The sequence below is a fragment of the Nuphar pumila genome, chromosome 4, assembly GCF_984573655.1.
Source record: "Nuphar pumila chromosome 4, dmNupPumi1.hap1.1, whole genome shotgun sequence".
Classification (NCBI taxonomy): domain Eukaryota; kingdom Viridiplantae; phylum Streptophyta; class Magnoliopsida; order Nymphaeales; family Nymphaeaceae; genus Nuphar; species Nuphar pumila.
The window spans coordinates 110077420-110099488 of NC_143252.1; the positions used below are offsets into that span (position 1 = coordinate 110077420).

The 22069-nt window shown below is 37.7% G+C and overlaps 2 protein-coding genes across 2 annotated transcripts; one reads left to right on the forward strand and one right to left on the reverse strand.

Moving 5' to 3' along the window:
* The first annotated feature begins 745 nt into the window (after positions 1-745).
* LOC149840538 (TITAN-like protein) lies at positions 746-5841 on the forward strand. The gene is made up of 4 exons (XM_090004466.1): positions 746-769; positions 3647-3743; positions 3843-4282; positions 5682-5841. The coding sequence occupies exons 2-4, from the start codon at positions 3740-3742 to the stop codon at positions 5748-5750; spliced, it is 513 nt and encodes a 170-aa protein (XP_089860592.1). The 5' UTR covers positions 746-769; positions 3647-3739; the 3' UTR covers positions 5751-5841.
* An 11628-nt stretch (positions 5842-17469) lies between these two features.
* LOC149840539 (arabinogalactan O-methyltransferase 2-like) lies at positions 17470-18366 on the reverse strand. Its single transcript, XM_090005088.1, has one exon. It carries the CDS (start codon positions 18316-18318, stop codon positions 17470-17472), a length of 849 nt encoding a protein of 282 aa, XP_089861214.1. The 5' UTR covers positions 18319-18366.
* Positions 18367-22069: the final 3703 nt, after the last annotated feature.

The window sequence follows — 22069 nt, forward strand, 5'->3', positions numbered from 1 at the left end:
CTTCTATCGTGGGTTCATTTTAAATTTTAGTATCATTATGGCTCCTATTACGAAATGTCTTAAGGGTACTGTATTTTGATGGACGCTTGCAACTGATAAGGCTCTTTAGCTTATTCAGCTTATTCAGCAGAAGATGACCCATGCCATTGTCCTAGATCTTTCAAACATTTCAAAAGTATTTGAGGTTGAGTGTGATGCCTCTCATGTAAAAATTGGTACGATTTTGAGAAAAAATCATTGCCCTTAACCTTTCTTTAGTGAAAAACTGACATACGTTGAATGCCAATACCCCATATATGATTTATAGTTTTATATAGTGGTACAAGCCCTTTGTTATTGGAGGCATTACCTCATTTACAAGAAATTTGTCTTGTACATTGACCATGAAGCTTTAAAATACCCTAATAGTCAACAAAAGCTAAGTACTCGTTATGCTAAGTGAGTTAGCCACTTGCAAGAGTTTACCTTCACAATTAGGCATCAATCTAGAACTCTTAAAAAGGTAGTTGATGCACTTAATCAAAAGAATAGTCGCCTTACTACTATGTTTGTTCAGATTATAGGATTTGAGAATTGTCAGAAGCTATACCCGTCCTATTCTAATTTTAAGAACATCTAGAAGAATTGCATTATAAATAGATATCCCCATGACTCAAAAGTTTTCAATACATGATGGATATTTATTTCAAGAAAATCAACTTTATATTCTCTACTCTTCTCTCATATTGTACTTAATTTCAAAATTGCAGCACCAACCAACAAATGATCGGTTAGAGCCTTTCCTGTTTTTTCCTTTTTTCTCACATGGCTAAGATGGTGTTCCTTCTTGCATGTTTATGGTTTTTAGCCTTTTCCATGAAGTGGTTGTTCTATTTGTTTAACCAGCTTGATGAATGTGCAGCTTATATGAATGGTCAACATACTCGAGAAGGCTTGGGTTTTGCATCTCCAGAAATGGTGAACTTGCTTTGATCAATTATATATATATATATAGAAAGGATTTTAGATTTTGGTTTGTCCTATGATATGATCTTAGCAAACACTTGGTTTAGGAAGAGGGAGTCTCACCTAGTAACATTTAAAAGTGGGGTTAATACGAGTCAGATAGATTTTTTCCTACTTAGAAAGAGAGATAGGGGTTGTTGCATCGATTGTAAGGTTATACCGGGAGAAAGTGTAGCTACACAACATAGAGTCTTAATTTTAGATCTTAGAATTAGACAATGCCGCAAAAGGGATAGACATATGATAGATCCTAGAATTAAGTGGTGGGCACTGAAAGGAGCTAAACAAAGAATGTTTGTAGATCGGGTAGTTAAGGACGTTGATTGGTGTCTCGAGGAGGATTCAGAATCTATGTGGAATAAGATAGCGGGTGGCATGAGAAAGGTGGCTAAGGAGGTATTGAGTGAGTCTAAAGGCGGTGCACCGCTAGGTAAGGATACATCGTGGTGGAACGAGGATGTCAAATTAGCTATTAAGGTCAAAAGAGAGTGTTATAGAAATCTAAGTAAAAGTCGTGATAATGAGAATTTGGAGAAGTATATGATAGCAAAGAAGGAAGCTAAAAAAGTAGTTCGGAACGTGAGGGATAAGGTATATAAGGAGGTTTATGACAAGTTGGATACCAAAGAAGGTGAGAAGGATATTTATATGATTGCAAAAATGAGAGATAGGAAATCGAGGGATCTGGGTATGGTTAGATGTATCAAAGATGAAACGCAAAGGGTTTTAGTCAAAGATGAGGAGATTAAGGAGAGATGGAAAGATTATTTTGATAAGCTATTTAATGAAAGTCATGCTGAGGATCTTGGAGACTTTTCCATTCCTTTTCATGAGATGAATCGTGATTTCATGCGCAAGATTCAAAAGAAAGAAATTGCAGAGACTTTGAAGAAAATGAAATCAAGAAGGGTAGTTGGCCCAGATGGTATACCTATCGAGGCTTGGAAATGCTTGGAAGATAAAGGCTTAGAATGATTGACAAATCTTTTTAACAAGATTTGGCGGACAAATAAGATGCCTAATGAGTGGAGGAAGAGTACTTTGGTGCCTCTATATAAGAATAAGGGTGATATACAAGATTGCACAAACTATCGTGGTATAAAACTCATGAGTCATACTATGAAACTTTGGGAGAAGGTGATTGAGTCTAGGTTGAGGAAAGTTGTCATGATATCGGAGAATCAATTTGGTTTTATGCCTGGAAGATCTACTATGGAAGCTATACATCTTCTTAGACAACTTATTGAGAGAAATAGAGAGAGGAACAAAGATTTGCATATGGTTTTTTTTGATTTGGAGAAGGCTCACGATAGAGTACCTAGGGACGTTCTCTGGTGGACAATGATGAAGAAAGGTGTTTCTCTCAAGTACATTAGTATAATTAAAGATATATATGAAGGAGTAGTAACCAATGTCCGCACTTGTGGAGGGGTGACAACCAATTTTCCTATAACGGTTGGGTTACATCAAGGATCTGCTTTAAGCCCTTTCCTATTTGCTATAGTGATGGATGAGCTTATGAGATTAATTCAAGAAAATGTGTCGTGGTGTATGTTGTTTGCTGATGATATTGTTTTGATTGATGAGTCTAGAGCTGGGGTTAATGCTAAGTTAGAATTATGGAGACAGACATTGGAAGCAAGAGGTTTTAAGTTGAGTAAGAGTAAGACAGAATACATGGAATGTCGATTTAGTAAGCAACGAAATAGAGATGGGAGTGTAGTGAAGCTTGGTGAGCAAGAAATACCGGTGGATGATTCTTTCAAATATTTGGGATCTATCATTCAAAAGTATGGAGAAATTGATGGAGATGTAAATCATAGGATAAAGGTTGGGTGGATGAAATGGAAGAGTGCAACTGGAGTGTTGTGCGATCGTAGAATGCCATTGCGGTTGAAGGGAAAGTTTTATAGGACGACTATTAGGCCCGCTTTACTATATGGTACGGAATGTTGGGCTGCCAAGAGACATCATATTCAAAAAATGAGTGTAGCTGAGATGCGTATGCTGAGATGGATGTGTGGAAATACAATAAAAGATAAGATTCAGAACGAGGAGATACGTAAGAAGGTAGGCGTTGCACCCATTGAAAATAAGATGAGAGAGAATCGTTTACGGTGGTTTGGACATATTCGACGAAGGCCTAATGATGCTCCAGTTAGAAGGATGAAGAAATGGGAAAATATATTAGTTAAAAGAGGTCGGGGTAGGCCTAGGAAGACATGGATGGAGGTGATAGGAAAGGATATGAATGCTTTGAACCTCACCGATGACATGGCATTGGATAGAAATGAATGGAGGAGAAGGATTCATGTGGAAGACCCAGAATGATTTTCTTTGTTGGTTCATATCGCCGACCCCAATTGTTTTGGGATGAAGGTGTAGTTGTTGTTGTATATATATATATATATATATATATATATATATATATATATATATATATATATATATATATATATATATATATATATATATATATATATATATATATATACTTTTAGCTTTTCCAAATCATGAGTTTTTGATTTAACATGATTGGTTGTAATGTCTAACATGCCTGTAAAATTTGAGTTGCATTCTCTTTTCCCGTCGTCTTATGGGCATGCATTTTTCTTGTTATTTACCTAAGTTGCTTATCCAGGTTAATAAAATAAACGGTGGAAGTGGTGGTGCTTTGGGATTGTATTCCTCTTATGGTACAACACAAGGACTTGTTGGTGGAAATAATGATTTCATGGGTAACTTCGTTAATGCATATTAAAATGAGATCCTTTTCACACATTTACTTGACAGTGGAGGTATCTTGTTTCTCATTCATTTTCTTTTTGGGCACTTAGCATTGGAGAATTTGACCCGGCTTCATCCCCTCCCTGGAGATCAGACTTCAAACGTGCACTCAGGAGCCCTTCCTCCTTGGCTAGAGGTGAATGGAGATCTTGAAACAACTTACATAGTCAGAGCAGAAAATTCCACAGGTAACAGCGCTTCTCAATCACATAAGTCAGCAAGGTCCCAAAAGCGGAGGAAGCCTGAGCGGGTTCGAGCAGCATGGGCAGAGAAGAGAAAGGCTGAACTTGACAAAGAAAGAAGAGGGGAGGCCGTGAATCCTTCGGATACTGACTGGCTCCCAAACTTTGGAAGGGTTTGGCAATCAGGTTCAAGGAAGGAATCTCGAAGGGAGTTTGAGGTTGAAAGAAGAAAGTTCAAGACTGGAGATGCTTCTGCAGATGCTCCTGAGCCGTGCTTTAAGTTACAACCACACATAAGCAAAAGAATGGTAAAGTCTATGAACATGTTTTCTTATGGGTTCACTAATTCAAACTTTTATTGTATGATAAATGCTGAGGCTTAAGTTGGCCAGCGATCCCATGTTCACATTAAAATTTTATTCTCATTTGGTTATTTTGTTGTGCTTGAAAATCATACTTAGCTTTGATTGCCTGTTTGCTGTTGATGATATTTCTCTCATGTCTAGAGCTCAAGAGAATGTTCCAAACGACAATGTTAATGTATTATTTGTTTGAATGCAATATATAAGTAGAATTCTGATGGCATGAAACCTGTTTCATTCAAGTGGGAACTCATTGGTGTTCTACAATAAAGTTAGAACAAGTACATCTTGAAGAGAACAAAAAGATGAGCCATATTGCTGTCATTTATTGTGTGTATTTGAAGTTCATTAGTTGCTTCAGTTCTTGATGGTTTGATATATATATATATATATATATATATATATATATATATATATATATATATATATATATATATATATATATATATATATCAAACCATATTGAGCCATATTGCTGTCAAAACTCTTGTTAATTTGTTATGCGTTTCTTTGTTTGGCAAATGGTCATATATTCGAGTTAGAGTCTCTCTTTAGCTATATAATCATTGCAACGAGGATGTAAATATTGAAAATCAACATGTCGTCAATAGTGTCTGTCAACTCAGACTTGAATTAGAAGATGTGTCTTGCAACATTGGCATGAGTAGCCGACTTTCTTCACTCTCCTGCTAGAAGAGTCCTTTGTGTAGCTAACTAATTTTAAAGAAGCTTGTCTGAAGGGTTCTGTGGTCTTCTGGACCTGATGTGAGAAGAATCTGAGGATGATTAGTCAATGTAACAGGTTCATCTACATAATTGATCAATAGATGTGTGAATTATTTGTATGGAAGACCTTAGTAGAGCTGTTTGCAATAATAGCTTAGTCATAGACAAGGATGTCCGGATATGGTTGTGGCTACGATACATCCTTACAGTGTCAGTTGCTGAAATTGCTGATGATTGTGGATTGTGACATGAACAAAGATTTTCTTGTATCTCATACACCATAGTTCAGATAGTCTCACATTATTCAACCTCAAATTTGTAAAAGTCCATTTTGCATCCATTGAATATATGGAGAGTATCTAGAGATAACTCTCTATGAACATACTAACATTATTGGATGCAAATTTCATTAACTCATGAAATCTTGAGATGGAAGATTCTAATACTGCTGCCAAATACAAGCTCTCTCTTTGAGCGCCCATAATGTCCTAGAATGTGTTGTTGATCAACTGCTTCCTTTTTCTCTCCTTTCAATTTTGGGTTATATCTGCATTACCTGTGGATCATGTCCACCATTTTCAGTTTGTCATAGTGCAAGTTTTGGTCTTCTGTCCTACAGCGGCAAGATGCAGGGGGTTGTGATGGAGCATCAAATGGAAATGATGGAAATTTTAAGGGGATCCAATGAAGTCCATTATGGTGAAACGTCTGGAGCTCCTCGAAGTGTGTGTTTTCCCTTCTCTTTGTAATGTGAAAGGATGTGACCTTCAAGTTGATTATTACGATCATTATGGTAGCAGTTTTTTTTGGTTGATGTCTTTTCACTGATATTCTAATAATTTGTAAAATTACCATGATATTCAAACTATCCCATCCAAAAAGACGACAAAGAGTTGATATAGGAAAACAACAGCCTTGTTGTTTTGACAAATTTTGTAGCAGATGCAGCCTGCTAATATAAATTCTGCCTCACCAGTTCTGCCTATTGTATGTAGCCCTTGACATCAGAGCAAAATTAAGATACTACAAGGTAAAACTATAGGAGGTGGCTGGATTGGATGGTGTGTTTCATGGTTTGTGCATAGCCATAATGCAACTGTATTACTTCTACTTTGTTCATGCACTACGCTGGTCTGGAGCTGAGCAAGATTCTAAATTGTGTTGCAGGTCCTCCACTACAAAGTTTTCCTGCTGCAGGGCATGTATTATATCGTACGCAGATATCAGTGTTGGATAGGAAACATTTAAAATGGAAGCACGCCAGAGTTTCCTCTTTGCAGACGTCCAAATTCTCACATAAGAACTCCCATGACTACCACCTTTCAACTCTTTGGTCGACACCATGAACTAGTGACGATTGTTATCGTTTTCAGGCTGATGCCAATTCTTGCAATGAGAACTGCACTAGAGATGGCTGCTGTGTCCAATCTGGTGCATCTCGTCTATCTCCAGTTGGGCCAAGCACCATGTCCCAATTCTTGATCATGTAGTTCCAGTAGGGGAGCCTCCTTATTGCTGATTCACGTTCGGAGTTGCGAAGGGTGCCATTGAAACCACAGGAGGCCTGTCCCTTCGCTCATAGCAGCAGGTCATATGCTCCCATAACGAACCGATCATGCTAAGCCTTGTAAGTTGTGACCCTGGAGTTGTAAGACTGAGCTTTCAATGCTTATCATTCTGAACATCAAGAGGGTTCATGGTAAGCTGGTTGGGATGAGATTCCTGAGGAATCTTAGATCCTTCTGTATGAGTTCTATGATGGTGGATGATGAAGCATAGTAGTAGGTGTGGGTTTGACATCTATGGGGCTTTGGGGTGGAAATGGTTGAATAGGGTGTTTTTGGAGGCAGTCTTGGACGTGTTGCTGAGATCTCTGAACAAAGAGGTGGGAGAGAGGATGATAAGGCGAGTTTCTTTTGGGGGTCTGCTGATACTACTGTTTGCATGCGTCTGACTTTAAGGTCAATTTGCTGGGAGTTTTTTTTTTCAAGTGTAACGGAGGGAACGTTGATTGAATTCGAAGTGATTATGTTAAAAATGTTTTGTCCTTATTTATAGGTCAATTTTTTGATGTGGAACCGCTATTAATCCAGATTCAACAAGTTATTGAAGCTATGGGTGCAAGCGGGTCGGGTATTTCTGAATCAGTTCTAAAAGTACGACCCAAACCCGACCCAATCTAATTTGTGGGTATAGTGAGAAACTGTTATCCCATATGGGTTAACGGTTTTGGGTATAATCGGGTTGGGTATGATTGGGTTAACGGGTTTGGATATGATTGGATTAACTGGTTTGAGTATCAATGGTTCCAGTCTTAATGGGTTTGGGTTTCAGCTTGGGTCTAGATTTAATTACATGTTAATAAAAAATATATAAATTAATGGAATGAACCTGTTAATAAAAAATGTGTAAATTAATGGAATGAACTGTTTATTAAGAAGATTATATGCTAACAAAATAAAAGCTTAATAACTGTTCTAAATAATGTGAAAATCCCAATGCAAAAATAATATATCCATGCCAACAAAACATTTTAAGTTGAAACAAAAAAAATAAAGATATATCATATTCAAAATGTATATGAGTTCTCGAGTACTATTCTGGGATTCACTTCAGTCTAACAATTTCAACGACAAAAGGACAATATGAAGTATAGAAAAAAATAAATAAAGTTTAGATTGCTAAAATGCAATATATATTAATTCTAATTTTATCAACATCTTTAAATGTTTAATAAAATATATAATATTTACCAATTATAAACTTTCAGATGGATTGGGTATGAAGCGGGTTCAGGTATGGATCAGTTCAGGTTTATAGTTGGGTCAAGTATGGGTCGGTTCGGGTTTAAAATATGGAGAACCATTTGGGTCCAGATAAATAATAGGGTCTGTTCGGGTTCAGTTTTTTATTTTTAATACCCAAAACCCGATCCGTTTTCACTACGGGTATATATTTTGGACCGACTCAAACCCATGGGTCCACTGATATCAGGTATAATTGGTTCGGGATATAGGGTTGGGTCAGGTACACCCGTCCCAGTTACACTCCTAATTGAAGCCAACCGGTATGCTATTGCATGTACTTTGATTCAAATGCTAGCCCGATCTGGATATGGATTCAAGTTCAGTTTTAGAACTAAAATTGAATCCAACATGTTTAGCTAATTGGATGTGGAATGCTTTACTCAATCCAAGTAAATAGTCAATCGGTCTACCTTACACGTGAACCCCAAACTTTATAACATGTATTGGTGCAAGAGCTTCTTTTAGAAAAGGCTTTATTTTCAAAGGTTTCAGATATGGTCATCAGTCAATAAGGAGGTTCTATCAAATTTCCAGCAGCAAAGGACAACCAATGGGTTGGATCTTAATAGATCACGGTATCTAAAGCCATCTTGGATCCATCCTGGTTTATGGGCTTCCTATACAGTTTTACTCTCTGAAGATCACACATCTAGTAGGTTTGCACTTGTGTGTTGAACTGTTTATTATGTAACAAGTACTAAGGGCTTAAAGGTCAAATGGACCTAATTGGTCCAAATCCAGTCCAGTCATAATGTAGCTGCACCAGGTCCACCTAATCTAACCTAACCTTGTATAGTGTAGTTACTGGAAGCTTCTAAAAATCTAAGACTTGAAATTTCATGAGAATATTGCTTTCAGATAAATGAAAATTACTGCATCTGAGACCGTTCATCCAAACACATGGTTTTAAGATTAATTTGAGGCGTTCATTCTTTTATGATCTAAATCTCATCACCTGGAGGGTCAAAGGTCCTCAAAAAAGGCGAAATAACCATAATGTAAAAATCCTATAATTTGCCAAAATTTGGCCGATGACCAAAATTGAAAATATTTAAATGTAAAAGATTCATTTTAACCTTTGCATGTACGAATTTCCTTTGGATATACAATTTTTCTCTCAAATATGTGCCTAAGTATTGCATCTAAGATCAGTGATAGATTTTGATACTAATTTTTGACCCAAATTTTTTTGAAAGAAAACAAAAATAATAAAAAGCTAGACAAAAATACATTTTCAATGACACTTGATTTGCTGAAAAATGATAAACGGGTGCTAAGATACAACCCCGATAGCGTTTCTAAAATAAGAGAAGAACAAACACGATTGTGTTTATCCTGATTATTCTATACTATTTTTTAGTTACTTGTGCTAAAAATCTAAAAAAATAATATAAAGTACAAAGATATATAGGGGCATTATCTTTTCAACGCCACCAAGACCACCTTAATCTGATGAACGGTTGAGAAGAAATATTCATTGAAAGATAGATTTTTTGATTGTTCTTGTTTGCGGAATATATTTTTGTTCCAGTCTTAAAACTCAAAAATAGAAACCTTAGAGGGGTTTTCAATTCTGATTCAAAACAATAAAGCTATAGGCTTGTATTTCAACTTTTCAACGAGTACAAAAACACAAGGTTGACCTTGGATTGAAGAGATACAAATATAAGAACAAAGACTATTTTACAGAAAATATATGAATATGTAAATTTCTTTACATATATGTGGAGTTTTTCTTATATATGTAGATTTTTTCATAAACATGCGAATTTCTTCAAATATATATATACGGATTTCCTCCTAAACATGTAAAGTTTCTCTTATATATGCAAATTTATTTTTAAACATGTAAAATCCGTATATATATAATAAACTTCACATATATTTAGGAGAAAATCACATATTTAGAAGAAAATCTACATGAGATAAATTTTTTATTTGCATAATTTAAAATAAAATTCACTTGTTTAAGAGAAAATTTGCATATTTAGAAAGAACTTCATATATATTTAGGAGAAAATCTGCACACACACACACACACACACACACACATATATATATATATATGAGAAAATTTGCATGTTTATAAGAAAATCTTCATATATTTAGGAGAAAATTCACATATATATGAGAAAATTCACATGTTTAGAAGGAAATCTACATATATATGAAGAAATTCTCATATTTACATATTTTAGAAGAAAATTTGTATGTTTAGAAGAAACTCTACATATATAAGAAGAACTTCACGTATATTTAGAAGAAAATCCGCATATATAGGAGAAACTTCACATATATTTAGAAGAAAATATGTATATATATGAGAAAATCTGCATATATATGAAGAAATTCACATGTTTAGAAGGAAATACACACATATAAGAGAAAATTTACATATATACGAGGAAATCCGCATATATGAGAAAATTCACATATTTTTTACAAAACAGTCTTTGTTCTTAGATCTGTATCTCTCTCATTCGATAGCAAAAATCTATGTTTTTATAGTTGTTGAAAAGCTGAAACATAGGTCTATAATTTTACTATTTTGAGTCAGAACCGAAAACCCTTATAGGGTTCCTATTTTTTAGTTCTAAGACCAGAACAAAAGCATGCTATGCAGACAGAAACAACCGAATAATCTATCTTTCATAGAACGTTTCTTTTCAACTGATCATTATATCACGATGATCTTGGTGGCATTGGAAAACTAACACCTCGATCTATCTTTGTCATTTATATTATTTTTTTCAGATTTTTGATGCAGGTAGTCATAGAATATTATAGAATAATCAAGATAGGTGTAACCGTGCATGTTCATCTCCTGTTTTAAAAACATTATCGGAACTGTATCTCAACACTTGCTCATCGTTTTTCAGCAAAAAAGGTATTGAAAAAGTATTTTTGTTTAGTATTTTTGTTATTTTTTATATTTTTCTGAAATACTTTATTTTCCGTGTCAAAAATCCGTGACAAAGTTTATCATAGATCTTTGATGCAATACTTGGACACATATTTGAAAGAAAATTCACATATCTAAAAGAAATTTGCACAAGAGAAGGTTAAAGTGATCTTTACATTTGAATCTTTACAGTTTTGAATATCGAGAGGATTTAAAAAATTGTAGGGCATTTCGAAAAACACATCATTGAGATAACCATGCCAAAAAAAAAAACTCTGGATCCCATTCACCTTGAGGATGTACAATAGCCAAAACTTATTAAATACATTTCATGTATGTGGGCCAATTCTTGCAATGAGAGTGTGATTGTAACGCCCCGAAATTTTTACCCAAATTTAAGAGGATTTTTTTTTTAACAGCAGAAACAAGAAAGAATATAGGGTTAAGTATTTCGAGACATTACGGTGGAGAGAAAACCAAGACATTTATTTCATTTCAATATTAATGAAAATCATCAGAGTTTTAAATGATATGAACAGTTAACATTTACAATAAACTCAAGCGATCCCTGGAACAATAAATCTAAAAATCTCGATCCGATGCCTCATCCAGCAGCCGCTCATAAACCCTAGTCTTTACCTGAAAAATAGTAAATTGATTGGAATTAGACTACCACGTCTAAGTAGGAAAACTGTAATTTTTCTTGCAGGTATATCATGCGTCAGGTATGTGATGTGGTTGTCGTGTGTAAATTTTCAGCCTATTAAGACTCACACAAAGAAGGCTATGTAACAACAGTAGCAAACATATATCTAAGCAAGTAAGCAGATTATACAGCAGCAATTAAAGCATTTAACACAAAGACAACAATTAAGCAAGGCATTAAGCAATTAAAACATATTCTACAACAACAATAACAGTCATGCATAACATACATGTGGTAATCGCAATATGCATTTGATTATCTCATATCTACGAATTGCAGGATGTCATTTTATCACAAGCTCAGAACATGCTGGGAGAATATAAACATGTCCCCCTAGTAACTCCTCTCACTGTGATACCTAACATGTTCTAATTGATGTTTATCTTTTCTTATCCCGCGGGTACACACGGGCCGAGGCAACCATCACAGAAGAGAACGTTTGGGGGTATATTATTCCAAGTTGTTTTATTAACCCGAACATTCTAACTGTGACTGAAATCCCAAGGGAGCGGCAAGTGACCGAGAGAATCTCCCAAAGGCCAAAACCAAAGAAGGATGCATCCCTAACTTCTGCAGAAGTACATGGAGCTATCACCTAGGACACATTTGGTAGTCCGGGTCCCCCAACTCTGAGGACTGGGACCAACGAGTCGCTTTACGCTCGAAAACAAACACATGTCCCCAGAGTTTTGTACCACCTACCCTCTCCAAGGTAAGCCCGAAATATGAGTGGGTTAATCTTTTCATTTAATTTATTTCCCGAAGTACAGGGCATTTCCCCAACTTCCTTCTACTACCACAGCAGTAGAATTCCCAACCTTAGTCATTTTACCAAGGGTATATAACAGTCCCAATCCTTTGTCATATTGATTGCATAACCCACTCAATGTGCTTCGGTGCCTTTAAACCAGTCAAGCACGAATGCCCCGGTACCTTTTAAACCAGTCGAACAACAATATTATATTTTCATTTTCGTGTGGATTCACGTCATAACTTCGATGGTCTATGTACGACCCTCAATACACTGGCTGGACATTCATATATCCACAACAAACCGACCCATAGGTTCGGTTATCAAATCATCATTCATCTTCCTTATTATTCTTTAGTAGCAAATTGCCACAACGCCTCCATGTATTAAAAAGGGTGGCATGTATTAAAAACTCTGTCAACAAGCAAAGACATTGTTGGTGTCTTTTATTGAGCATGCAGTGAAATCTTAGAGATTTGGTAATACAACTAGATACTTTTCCCCACACATTCTCATTTGAACATTCCACAAGATAATACAGCTTAGTTGGCATTTGATACTTCCAGTAAGTATGTAGTGTTAGGCAATAGTACTTCAGAAGAATATACAACTTAACATGCATAAGAACATTGGAGAATAAACATCTTAATGGGCATTTGAACCTCCTAGATGATATACACTTAATGGGCATTGGAACATTTTAAGAAATATGCCTTTAAACATACTAAATTTTGCAGCTTAGTATATAAACTTGAATATCATTTTACTATGCAGCTAAATATGCATTTGAGCATTAGTTTAATATATGACTTCATGTACCAGTGAATAACAACCTAATATGCAGTTAAGTTTGCATTGAATATGAGCTTGATATGCAACTTGGTATGAAGTTGATCATACCCTTACTATGCAGTTACATAGGCATTGAGCATCTACTAATATGCAGCTTCATATGGAATCGAACATCAACCTATAGGCATCTAATTAGGAATTTGCATTTTAACTGAATATGCAGGTAAATGTCAACTTGAATTTTAACTTAATATAAATCCACCTAGATTCTCATTTACACATGTTTTTTTTTTTCGAGATTTTTCCCGCAACAGATTACGCATAACAGAAATTTCAGATACATGAGAATATTCCCTACGCACGCACACGGATCAGAAAGCCTCAACCAGGTATGTACATTTAGAGACATCAATTGTTTCACTCCATTACAAATAAATTTAACGATCCCACAAAATAAGCATGGTGATTCCTAATCCCTACACATGCTGTTATGAACCTATAGATTTCATTTATTAGGGATCACTGATATCACATACAGGGCTAATCAAACTAAATTTCAGAATTCATATGATGAGACAACCACATAGATTAACATTGATGACAAGAGCAAACAACTTTATGTCCAGTCCCATTAGCGGAAACAGTGATAACGTTTGATTGCCAAGTAGATTTTCCATTGATCGATAATCTAACTTATTTACATACTGTGAATCAAATTCAGTCACTTAGAGAAAACAACTACAGATGATTCAAATATAGATGTTCATAAAAACTAAGGAGCAATATGTTCGATTCTCATGAACGAATCAAGCCTACGAAACTCACTACCTAATGATTTCATCGCATTTTAGAAAAGATGATATAGTCGAGTAAACAAAAGGGACTGAATCAACATCTAGCAGAACAACGACCCCATAAAACTTTTCTTTCGTTTAACCAAAACCAACCCTATCAAAAATTCAGGCACGTAGCTGGCTTTACCAGAAGAAACCAAACACCTATCGTTGTGGTTTCACATGCCGAAATTGCAGACCAATTCAAATAGGCCTACAAACACAGACGCATGCTATTGGTTTTCAAATGCAGAAATGAAAAGTTACATTCAGACACATGGATGTGAAGAAGATCATATATCAAGTTGCTGGTCACAAAGGAGAAGAATGCAAACACAGAATGCTGTGTATTAAATGTGGGAAGTACAGTTCCTAGTAGCATGTAATAGATGTAACATCACATATCAAGGTTAGACATGTTCAACCTATCGTATCCATTCTGTGAAATCACTAGCAATCGTATATATATAATTATAAGGACATACAATATCAATTTATAATCCTAATAAGCACTTCGATTTCCCATCCTAATACCTACTCTTCAAAACATATGAATCACATTTTTAATAAAGAACGGCTGAGAGTAACGGTTCAATAATTGATGTCACTTGAGAGGGTTAATCAGCCAAAATTTTCAGTACCAAAACCAAAATTAGACTAACACCATCCCATAACGTCCAAGCAAAAGATGCAGATCAGATGTCATAATATCAAATATAAAGCCCGAGCATGCAGTTCCAGAGCTACAATATATATACCTTGCAAAATTTAAAGCATGCATTCATGATCTTAACAAATTCCAGAAATTATACATAACCCCCACATCTAGAACATGTTCTCCAATGCCCCTAACGCAGACCAGACCTTTCACTTCAATATTCCACATGCAAAAATTAAAGCAAAATAGGCAGACCCACACATCTGCCGCCTGATTTCCAGCTGATCAGTGATACCCAATATATTGACCGATTAGTTTCACAGAAATCGCATTCTTTTGCATCTACACAAAAAGCCCTTTTTTTCGTTTTGAGATTTCTTGGACTCTCACACACACACCAGCACACTCAATACCCAAAAGGAAATACACAGAACCCTAACTTGTTTGATGATCTCTCGTTCTGCCGTGAATCTGGGTGCAGCCGAACTCCTGCTCACCGACGAATGTGAGAATGGAATGAGAGAAGGTTCGTCATTGGGTGGTGCTGCCGGAGAAAGGGGAAGCGAAGGTGGCGGTGATGTCACCGGAGCTCGCAAAGGGGAAAAGTTGCAGGTGACCACGGCTTGGTTGTTGGGGTGGGGGGGGGGGGGGGGGGGTTGTTGGCGATGACATCGACAGAGAGAAGGAAAAGAGATAGCGAGAGAGGGATGGAAGAGGGGTTCGGGGGTCCCCCTTTGTAGGAGGGTGGCCTCCCGAAAAGGAAGGAAACCCCACCCCTTCCCAGCGGCTGCGCTGTGTTTCCCCCCACCTCTCCATCTCTTGATGTGTTAGGGTTCAATTGAACCCTAACACGATTTATCGGGAGAGGGGGGTTTTCCCCCTTCCCATATGTTTTTATCGGGCAACCCATATCGGGTTGCCCTTTTAACCCTAATTTTTTTTTTCTTTTTGCAGGGTGTGGGCCGGGTCCGGGTCCGAACCGTGACCCCCGACGCTGGATCCGGTAGCGATTTGGATCCGGAGGTTTTAAAAAAACGGTGGATTCGGGTTGCGTGAATAACAGTGGATCCATGGGTTGGATCCACTTGGGTCCAACGATGGATTCGACAAATTTATTTACTATTATACTTTAATACCCATCTATATTTTTCTTTTGGATCCGGGTAACGGATCCTAGGCCCAAACCATATAGAACCGCTTTAAATTTTTCGGGTATTACAGTGATGCTTAAGACGCACGATAAAAACACCCCTTTGAGATAACCAAGCAGATTTGGAACTTGTGATTTTTTTGGGATTCCATGGAGACAGATTGTCACTTGAAACCAAATACAAAAAAAAAAAAAGATGGCTCTAAATCTAAAGCCCTTTTTTTTCTGCCACTATCTATCATGAAGTTTAAAGCCATCCAAACTCGAGCAATTTACAAAGAGCCACCTCACATATCAGCTATATAAACAAAGCACCATAACATTTTGATTATTACTGCTGCTATAACTTTTATTTCAAAGTTACATTGGGTCTTAAAATGGATCGGTTGAGCTCCGCTGAGAGAAACAAAGTGATTAAAATGCCCTCCATTGATTTGTTTAACAAAAGACCATAAGATGATAAAAGGTGAGTTGCTTTATAAAAAGTGACAAGAACGTCTTTTGCACCTAAGGCAGCAGGTTTAAGAAATAATGCATTCAGAAAAAGTAGATGGTTGAATGTAATAATGCAAATGTTGGACCTCTTTTTGTAAATAACGCATAAGTTAATCTGTTTTTTTTCTTTGTATATTGTTCTTGATTGCTGGGTGGCCTCTAGCCTCGGTTCCCGTTTGGATGACCACCAAGGAATGCATAATGTGCAGCTGATGCAGGAGAGAGAGAGAGAGAGAGAGAGAGAGAGAGAGAGAGAGAGAGAGAGAGAGAGAGAGAGCATAATGTGCAGTTGATGCAGGAGAGAGAGGGGGACGATGTAAATCATAATTTTACTACTTTGCGTAAAGTGGGAGCGTTTTCTGTGATGTCATAGTAACTGTTCACATAAGATGAGAGCTTTTGTGGACCTAATAATAAAAAGAAAAGGGTGGTTTATTAAGTAAAGAAAAGCTTCATATCATGGCTTGTCTTTCAATCCCATCATTGGACTAAGACATCATTTTTAGGGCTGGTAAGCGATCGAGGTCATTTCTCTGGCAAGTCGAGCCTAGTTAGAACTTATAATGAGCTCGATTTGAGCTGGCTTGTTTACGAAAAAACAAAATACATTGCTTTAAAGCCCAAGGAAATAGGATTACAGTTAGATTTTTCTGCTGAATCTATTTTTTGCAATCAAATAGTTCATATATATTTAAGCTGAGTGCTTGTTGTACATGTTCAGCTTATTTTCAGAGTTCAAACAAGTTCTTTATGAGCCAAACATGGGCTGAGAAATTGACTTGTTTTCCAACCCTGAAGATAATATGAGATTAACTAGCACCCATTTAACAGAGATATCTAGAGAGAGAGAGAGAGAGAAAGAGAAAGAGAAAGAGAGAGTATAATTTGTTCCTTTCTTCTGTAGTTGACCAAATACACAAGTAAAAAAAAACAGAGAGATCTAAAGAGAGAGTATCAATTTGTTCCCTTCTTCTGGAGTTGGCCAAATACACAAAAGTAAAACAAAAAACAAAAAGAAAAACGCAAAACAAAAAGGCATCCTTCAAGCCTACTTCTTCTTAATGCCCATGATCTCCGGACACCAGAAACCATCTCTCTCTCACACACAAAATAAACAAACCACCTTCCTCCAACAAGACCGAGTCTCACCACCTACCCGTCTCGGACCCACAAATCCCGCTCCAAAATCTTTGACCAACCCGTTTTCAAGTGATAATACCACCTCCGGGATAAGAAAATCCCGAAAAAAAAAACAAAAAAAGGAGAAAAAACATGAAAAAAAAACTTTGACCCAAACGCGAACTCCGGATTCTTTAACAAAACCCGTTGTCGAGGCTGGCGTTCCTCGCCGGCGGTATCTTGAAGTGCCAGAGCCGGCCGGCGCTCCCGACGAGGTTCTTCCGGCAGAGGAACTCCTCGGCGTAGACCTTCTCGACCCTCCGGTTAACGTCGTGCAGGAACACGTCGGTCTCCCCGTGACCCCGCCGGGCACGAGCCATTACCCCCGCCGAGTATATCGCAGCCATCCTCCCCGGTGCCGCGTCGTAGTAGCCCCTCGGCGCGTCGATCATGATCAGGTCCCACTCCCTCTCGTACACCTCCCCGGGTAAATAGGAGAGCGCCAGCTGGCACCTCGACGCCCTGAGCCCGGTCGGAGCCACCACCCTCCACGCGCACTCCGGGTCCCGCCGGTAGGACTCGAGGAGCCTGTCGGCGTCGCTCAGGTGGGTTCGGTAGCCGACGGCGTGGGCTCGGAGGGTGATGGGCGCGGCCTTGACAACCGAGTCGACCCACTTCGGGTCCTCCTCGAGGAAGATGGTGGTTCCGCCGGGGTTGAGGCTAGCCCACATGACGCTGTCATGGCCCAAACCGAAGACGAGGAAGTTGCATGGGGCCCGCCGCCGGAGCACGCCGTAGCTGATCCGGATCTCCGCCAGCGACTGCTGCGGCACCACCGTCGAGGTGGCGTAGTGGACGATCGCCTCCAGCTGGGCGTCGGAGCGGCCACCCGCCTCCTGGGGAAACGGGCTGAAGGGGAGGCAGAGTCGGAGCCGGTCGGAGGAGCGGTCGAATCCGGCGGCGATGAGAAGCCCTGCGGTGGTGCATGCCGTCGCCATGGCGACGAACCATGCCCGTTCGATCAGTGGCTTCTTCTCCTTCATTGACGGACACGATGGCTTTGGCTGGGGAGAGGGCCCAGAGGAGAAAGCGTTACAGGGAGGAGGAAAGAGTGAGGGGGGTTGGGAATATATATAAGTTCAGGGTAGTGACGACAAGTGTGAGGGATTCTCTGAGTCTGAGGTTTAGGGTAAATTTTTTGTTTTTTTTTATTTGCCGGTTGGTGCCCGGTACCTCAGCGGCCAGCGGGGGCTTGGGCTGTGCTGGGTTGGTTGACTTGGTTACCTCAGGCTTGTAAAATATATCTGGTGGGCTCGCTACGGGATGCTGCTCGTGTGGATTTTTGAGTAGAGCACGAACCAAGTGTACTTTGACTTACCCTTGTAAAATATGAATGGACAGCTTTTTTTATCTTCCAAAGAAAAAAGTTATTCCTAATAATTTATCATAAAATTTTCCCAAGAGTATCCGTTAGTCTCATGTTCCACTCAACCTGAACGTCACGCGCCTTGACCGCTGTGCATACGAGACAAACCAGCCCTCACGTCGATGCGCCCTGATCCTGCCACGTTCACAACTATTAATTATTTCATCATCATTAACCGAGTCAAGCACGAATTAACATTGACTGACGTACCAACTGCTTAATAGTGGTGGTACCCTCGCACGTGCCAAAATCCAACGTGGACTTGACGCCTGTCCTTGAGTAAAAGATCTCCACCGTCGATGGGACTTTTATCGCACTAAGTAAATGAATCTTGACGGTTGTCCACACAAGCCCAAATTTTCTCACACGTGTGAAAGTTCAAATAAAACCACTGCCGAAGATAGAATTCACACGGGACGTCACAACATTGCTCTCCGGAAATTTTGTTTTATGTGGCAGTGCTCGCCGGAATCTGACAGACCGTCGGGCTCGGTCTCCTGTTTGTCTCTCTCGTACCGGTCACGTGTTCTCCTTCGGCATGCTTTTTTCGCCAGAATCCGACGTTCTTCGATCGCTAAGGGACAACTTGTTCCTCTACTCGCTTTGGCGAGCGTCGAAGAGGCCGTGCGACTGGGCCGGAGTCACGTGTGAGACCCTCGCTGATCGGATTCTAGCCACTCGTGTCACCTGAGTCATGCTAGAATCAAAGCGCCTGAGCGACATCATCCCGCCGAAGATCGAAAACCTCAAGGCACTGAGGGAGCTTGAAGGTCCCAAATTAGACGGAGGGATTGAGGGAGTTGTTTACGAACTTCTTCAGGAGGAGTTTGCTCTCACACGATATTGAATATCCAGGTGAGTAAGCCCTCTCTTATTCAAATAAGAGAGTAAAGAAGCTGCGGAGATTATTTCATCCTGGTTAGCTACAATTGAGCTTATCCAAAATGAAGTGCCCTTCATTTTGGATAAGGCTCTCATCTGGGCAGTTCACCCATTAGAGAGAGAGAGTAGGCCTATCTCTCTCTTCAATGATTGAGACTCTCTATGAAACATGGCTACAGAGATATCATCAGATCAACATCTCCCACTTGACCATGTGAAACAAAACAAGATGCAAGATTTAGTTTTTCACTATTGGAGTATTTCTCTTACATCAATATTTCAAGAATGAGTTATATTTTATAGTATCTCATCCAGATATATGTCTTTGTTAGACATATCTTAATCCAATATAGGATACATGATTTAAAAATATTTCTTTTGATATACCCTTTGTTAAAGGATCAACAATCATATGTAGGTAAATAGTTGACTTTGATTTTATTCCTTTCAATCATATCATGAATATAATGGTACTTTACCATTATATGTTTACTTTTTGAATTATTAGCTCCACTCTTCATAAGAGAGATGACAATCTGATTATCATAATAAATTTAGACTGACCCGTTGGTTATTTCCTGCTTCAAATCATTAATGAAGCAGCTTATCCAAACGACAAATATGGCACCTGCATTACATGCAATATATTGAGCTTCCTGAATATGCTGAGCTACGCATCATTGTTTTTTATAAGACCAAAAAATGCTACTTTTCCTAGGAAGAAAACATATCCAGAGGTGAATTTACTATCATCTTTGCTGCCTGCAAAGTCAACATCAGAATATCCAGTTAATTCTAAAGAATCACCTTGAAAACATAATTTCAAGTTTATAATCCATTTTAAATATTAAAATATTCTTTTTTACTGCTTTCCAGTGTGACCATCCATGATTACTCTGGTATCGACTAACAAGACCAACAACAAAGCTTATATTAGGCCTTGTGCATAACATAATATACATCAAGCTTCCAACAACATGTGCATAAGAGACATTAAGCTTTTTATGTTCATTACCTAGACTATCATTCTTACTCAACTTGAAACCTTTTACCACAGGTATTCTAACTGGCTTATAATCACTCATTCTAAATTTATTGAGTATATGATTTAAATACCTTTCTTGACTCAAGCTTAAAAGTTTGGAGCTTCTATTTTGAGTGATTTTAATTCCAAGAACATAGAATGCTTCTCCCATGTCTTTCACTTCGAACTAAGAATTTAACCATGACTTGGTTTTGACAATCATGTCGTTATTGTTTCCATTCAGAAGAATGTCATCCAAATATGGTGAGAGAATAACAAATTTACTCCCACTTTTCTAGACATAAACACAATGGTCAAATTTATTTACCACAAACCTTAATGACGTAATTGCCTTATAAAATATTAAGTACCATTGACATGGTGATTGCTTGAGTTCGTGTAGAGATTTTTTCAACCTATATACTCTATCTTCTTTGCCTTTTATTATATAACCTTCAGGTTGCTCCATAAAAATGATTTCCTTAAGCTCACCATTAAGAAAAGTAGTTCTAACATTCATTTGATGTAAATTTAGGTCGTAGTGAGCTACAATAACAAGATTTATCCTTATCGAGGCAAATTTTGTAACAGATGAATATGTGTCAACATAATCTAATCCTTCTTTTTGAGAAAAATCCTTAACAACTAATTTTGCGTTAAATTTATCAATACTACCATCTGACTTGAATTTCTTCTTTAAAATCCATTTACATCTAATGGCTTTTCTTTTCTCAGGTAAATCAGTTAATTTCTAAACCTGATTTTTCTCAATAGACTCAATTTTTTTGTCCATGGCTTTTACCCAGTCTGTTGACTCATGTCAGTTTATTGCCTCACCATATGACAAGTTATCTTTCATGTCATTTATGTCTAAAGCATAACACAATTTCTTCGATAGGTAGACATAATAGTCATCTAAGTAAGACAGATGAGCTCTAGACCTTTTATGGCCAACCTGAGACTGTTGAGAAGAAGACGATGAAGAGATATTTGAAGGTTCATCGATTCTTACAAGTTCTTGTAAGTCATCCGAATTATAATACAAATAAAGATGACCATCTCCATTTATTTTGGGAATAATTTCTTTCATGTTTTGATATTCTAAAAAGATAACATCTCTACTTTCGATTAAACTCTTATTTGTGTGATAAAATCTATAGCCTTTAGATCCTTTGAGATATCCAATAAAAATACACCTTATAGATTTGGTTTCAAGTTTATCTCTTGATCGCTTTATAACTTTGATATGAGCTACAAAACCCCATCTACGAAGGTGACTTAGATTAGGTTTTCTTCCTATCCAAGACTCATAAGGTGTTAAGATAATTGCTTTACATGGAATTCTATTTAAGACATATGTTGTTGTATGTAAAGCTTCTCCTTAAAATACTTTGGATAATGAAGCATTAGATAACATACTTCTAACCATATCAAGAAAAGTCCTATTAAATCTTTCAACCAC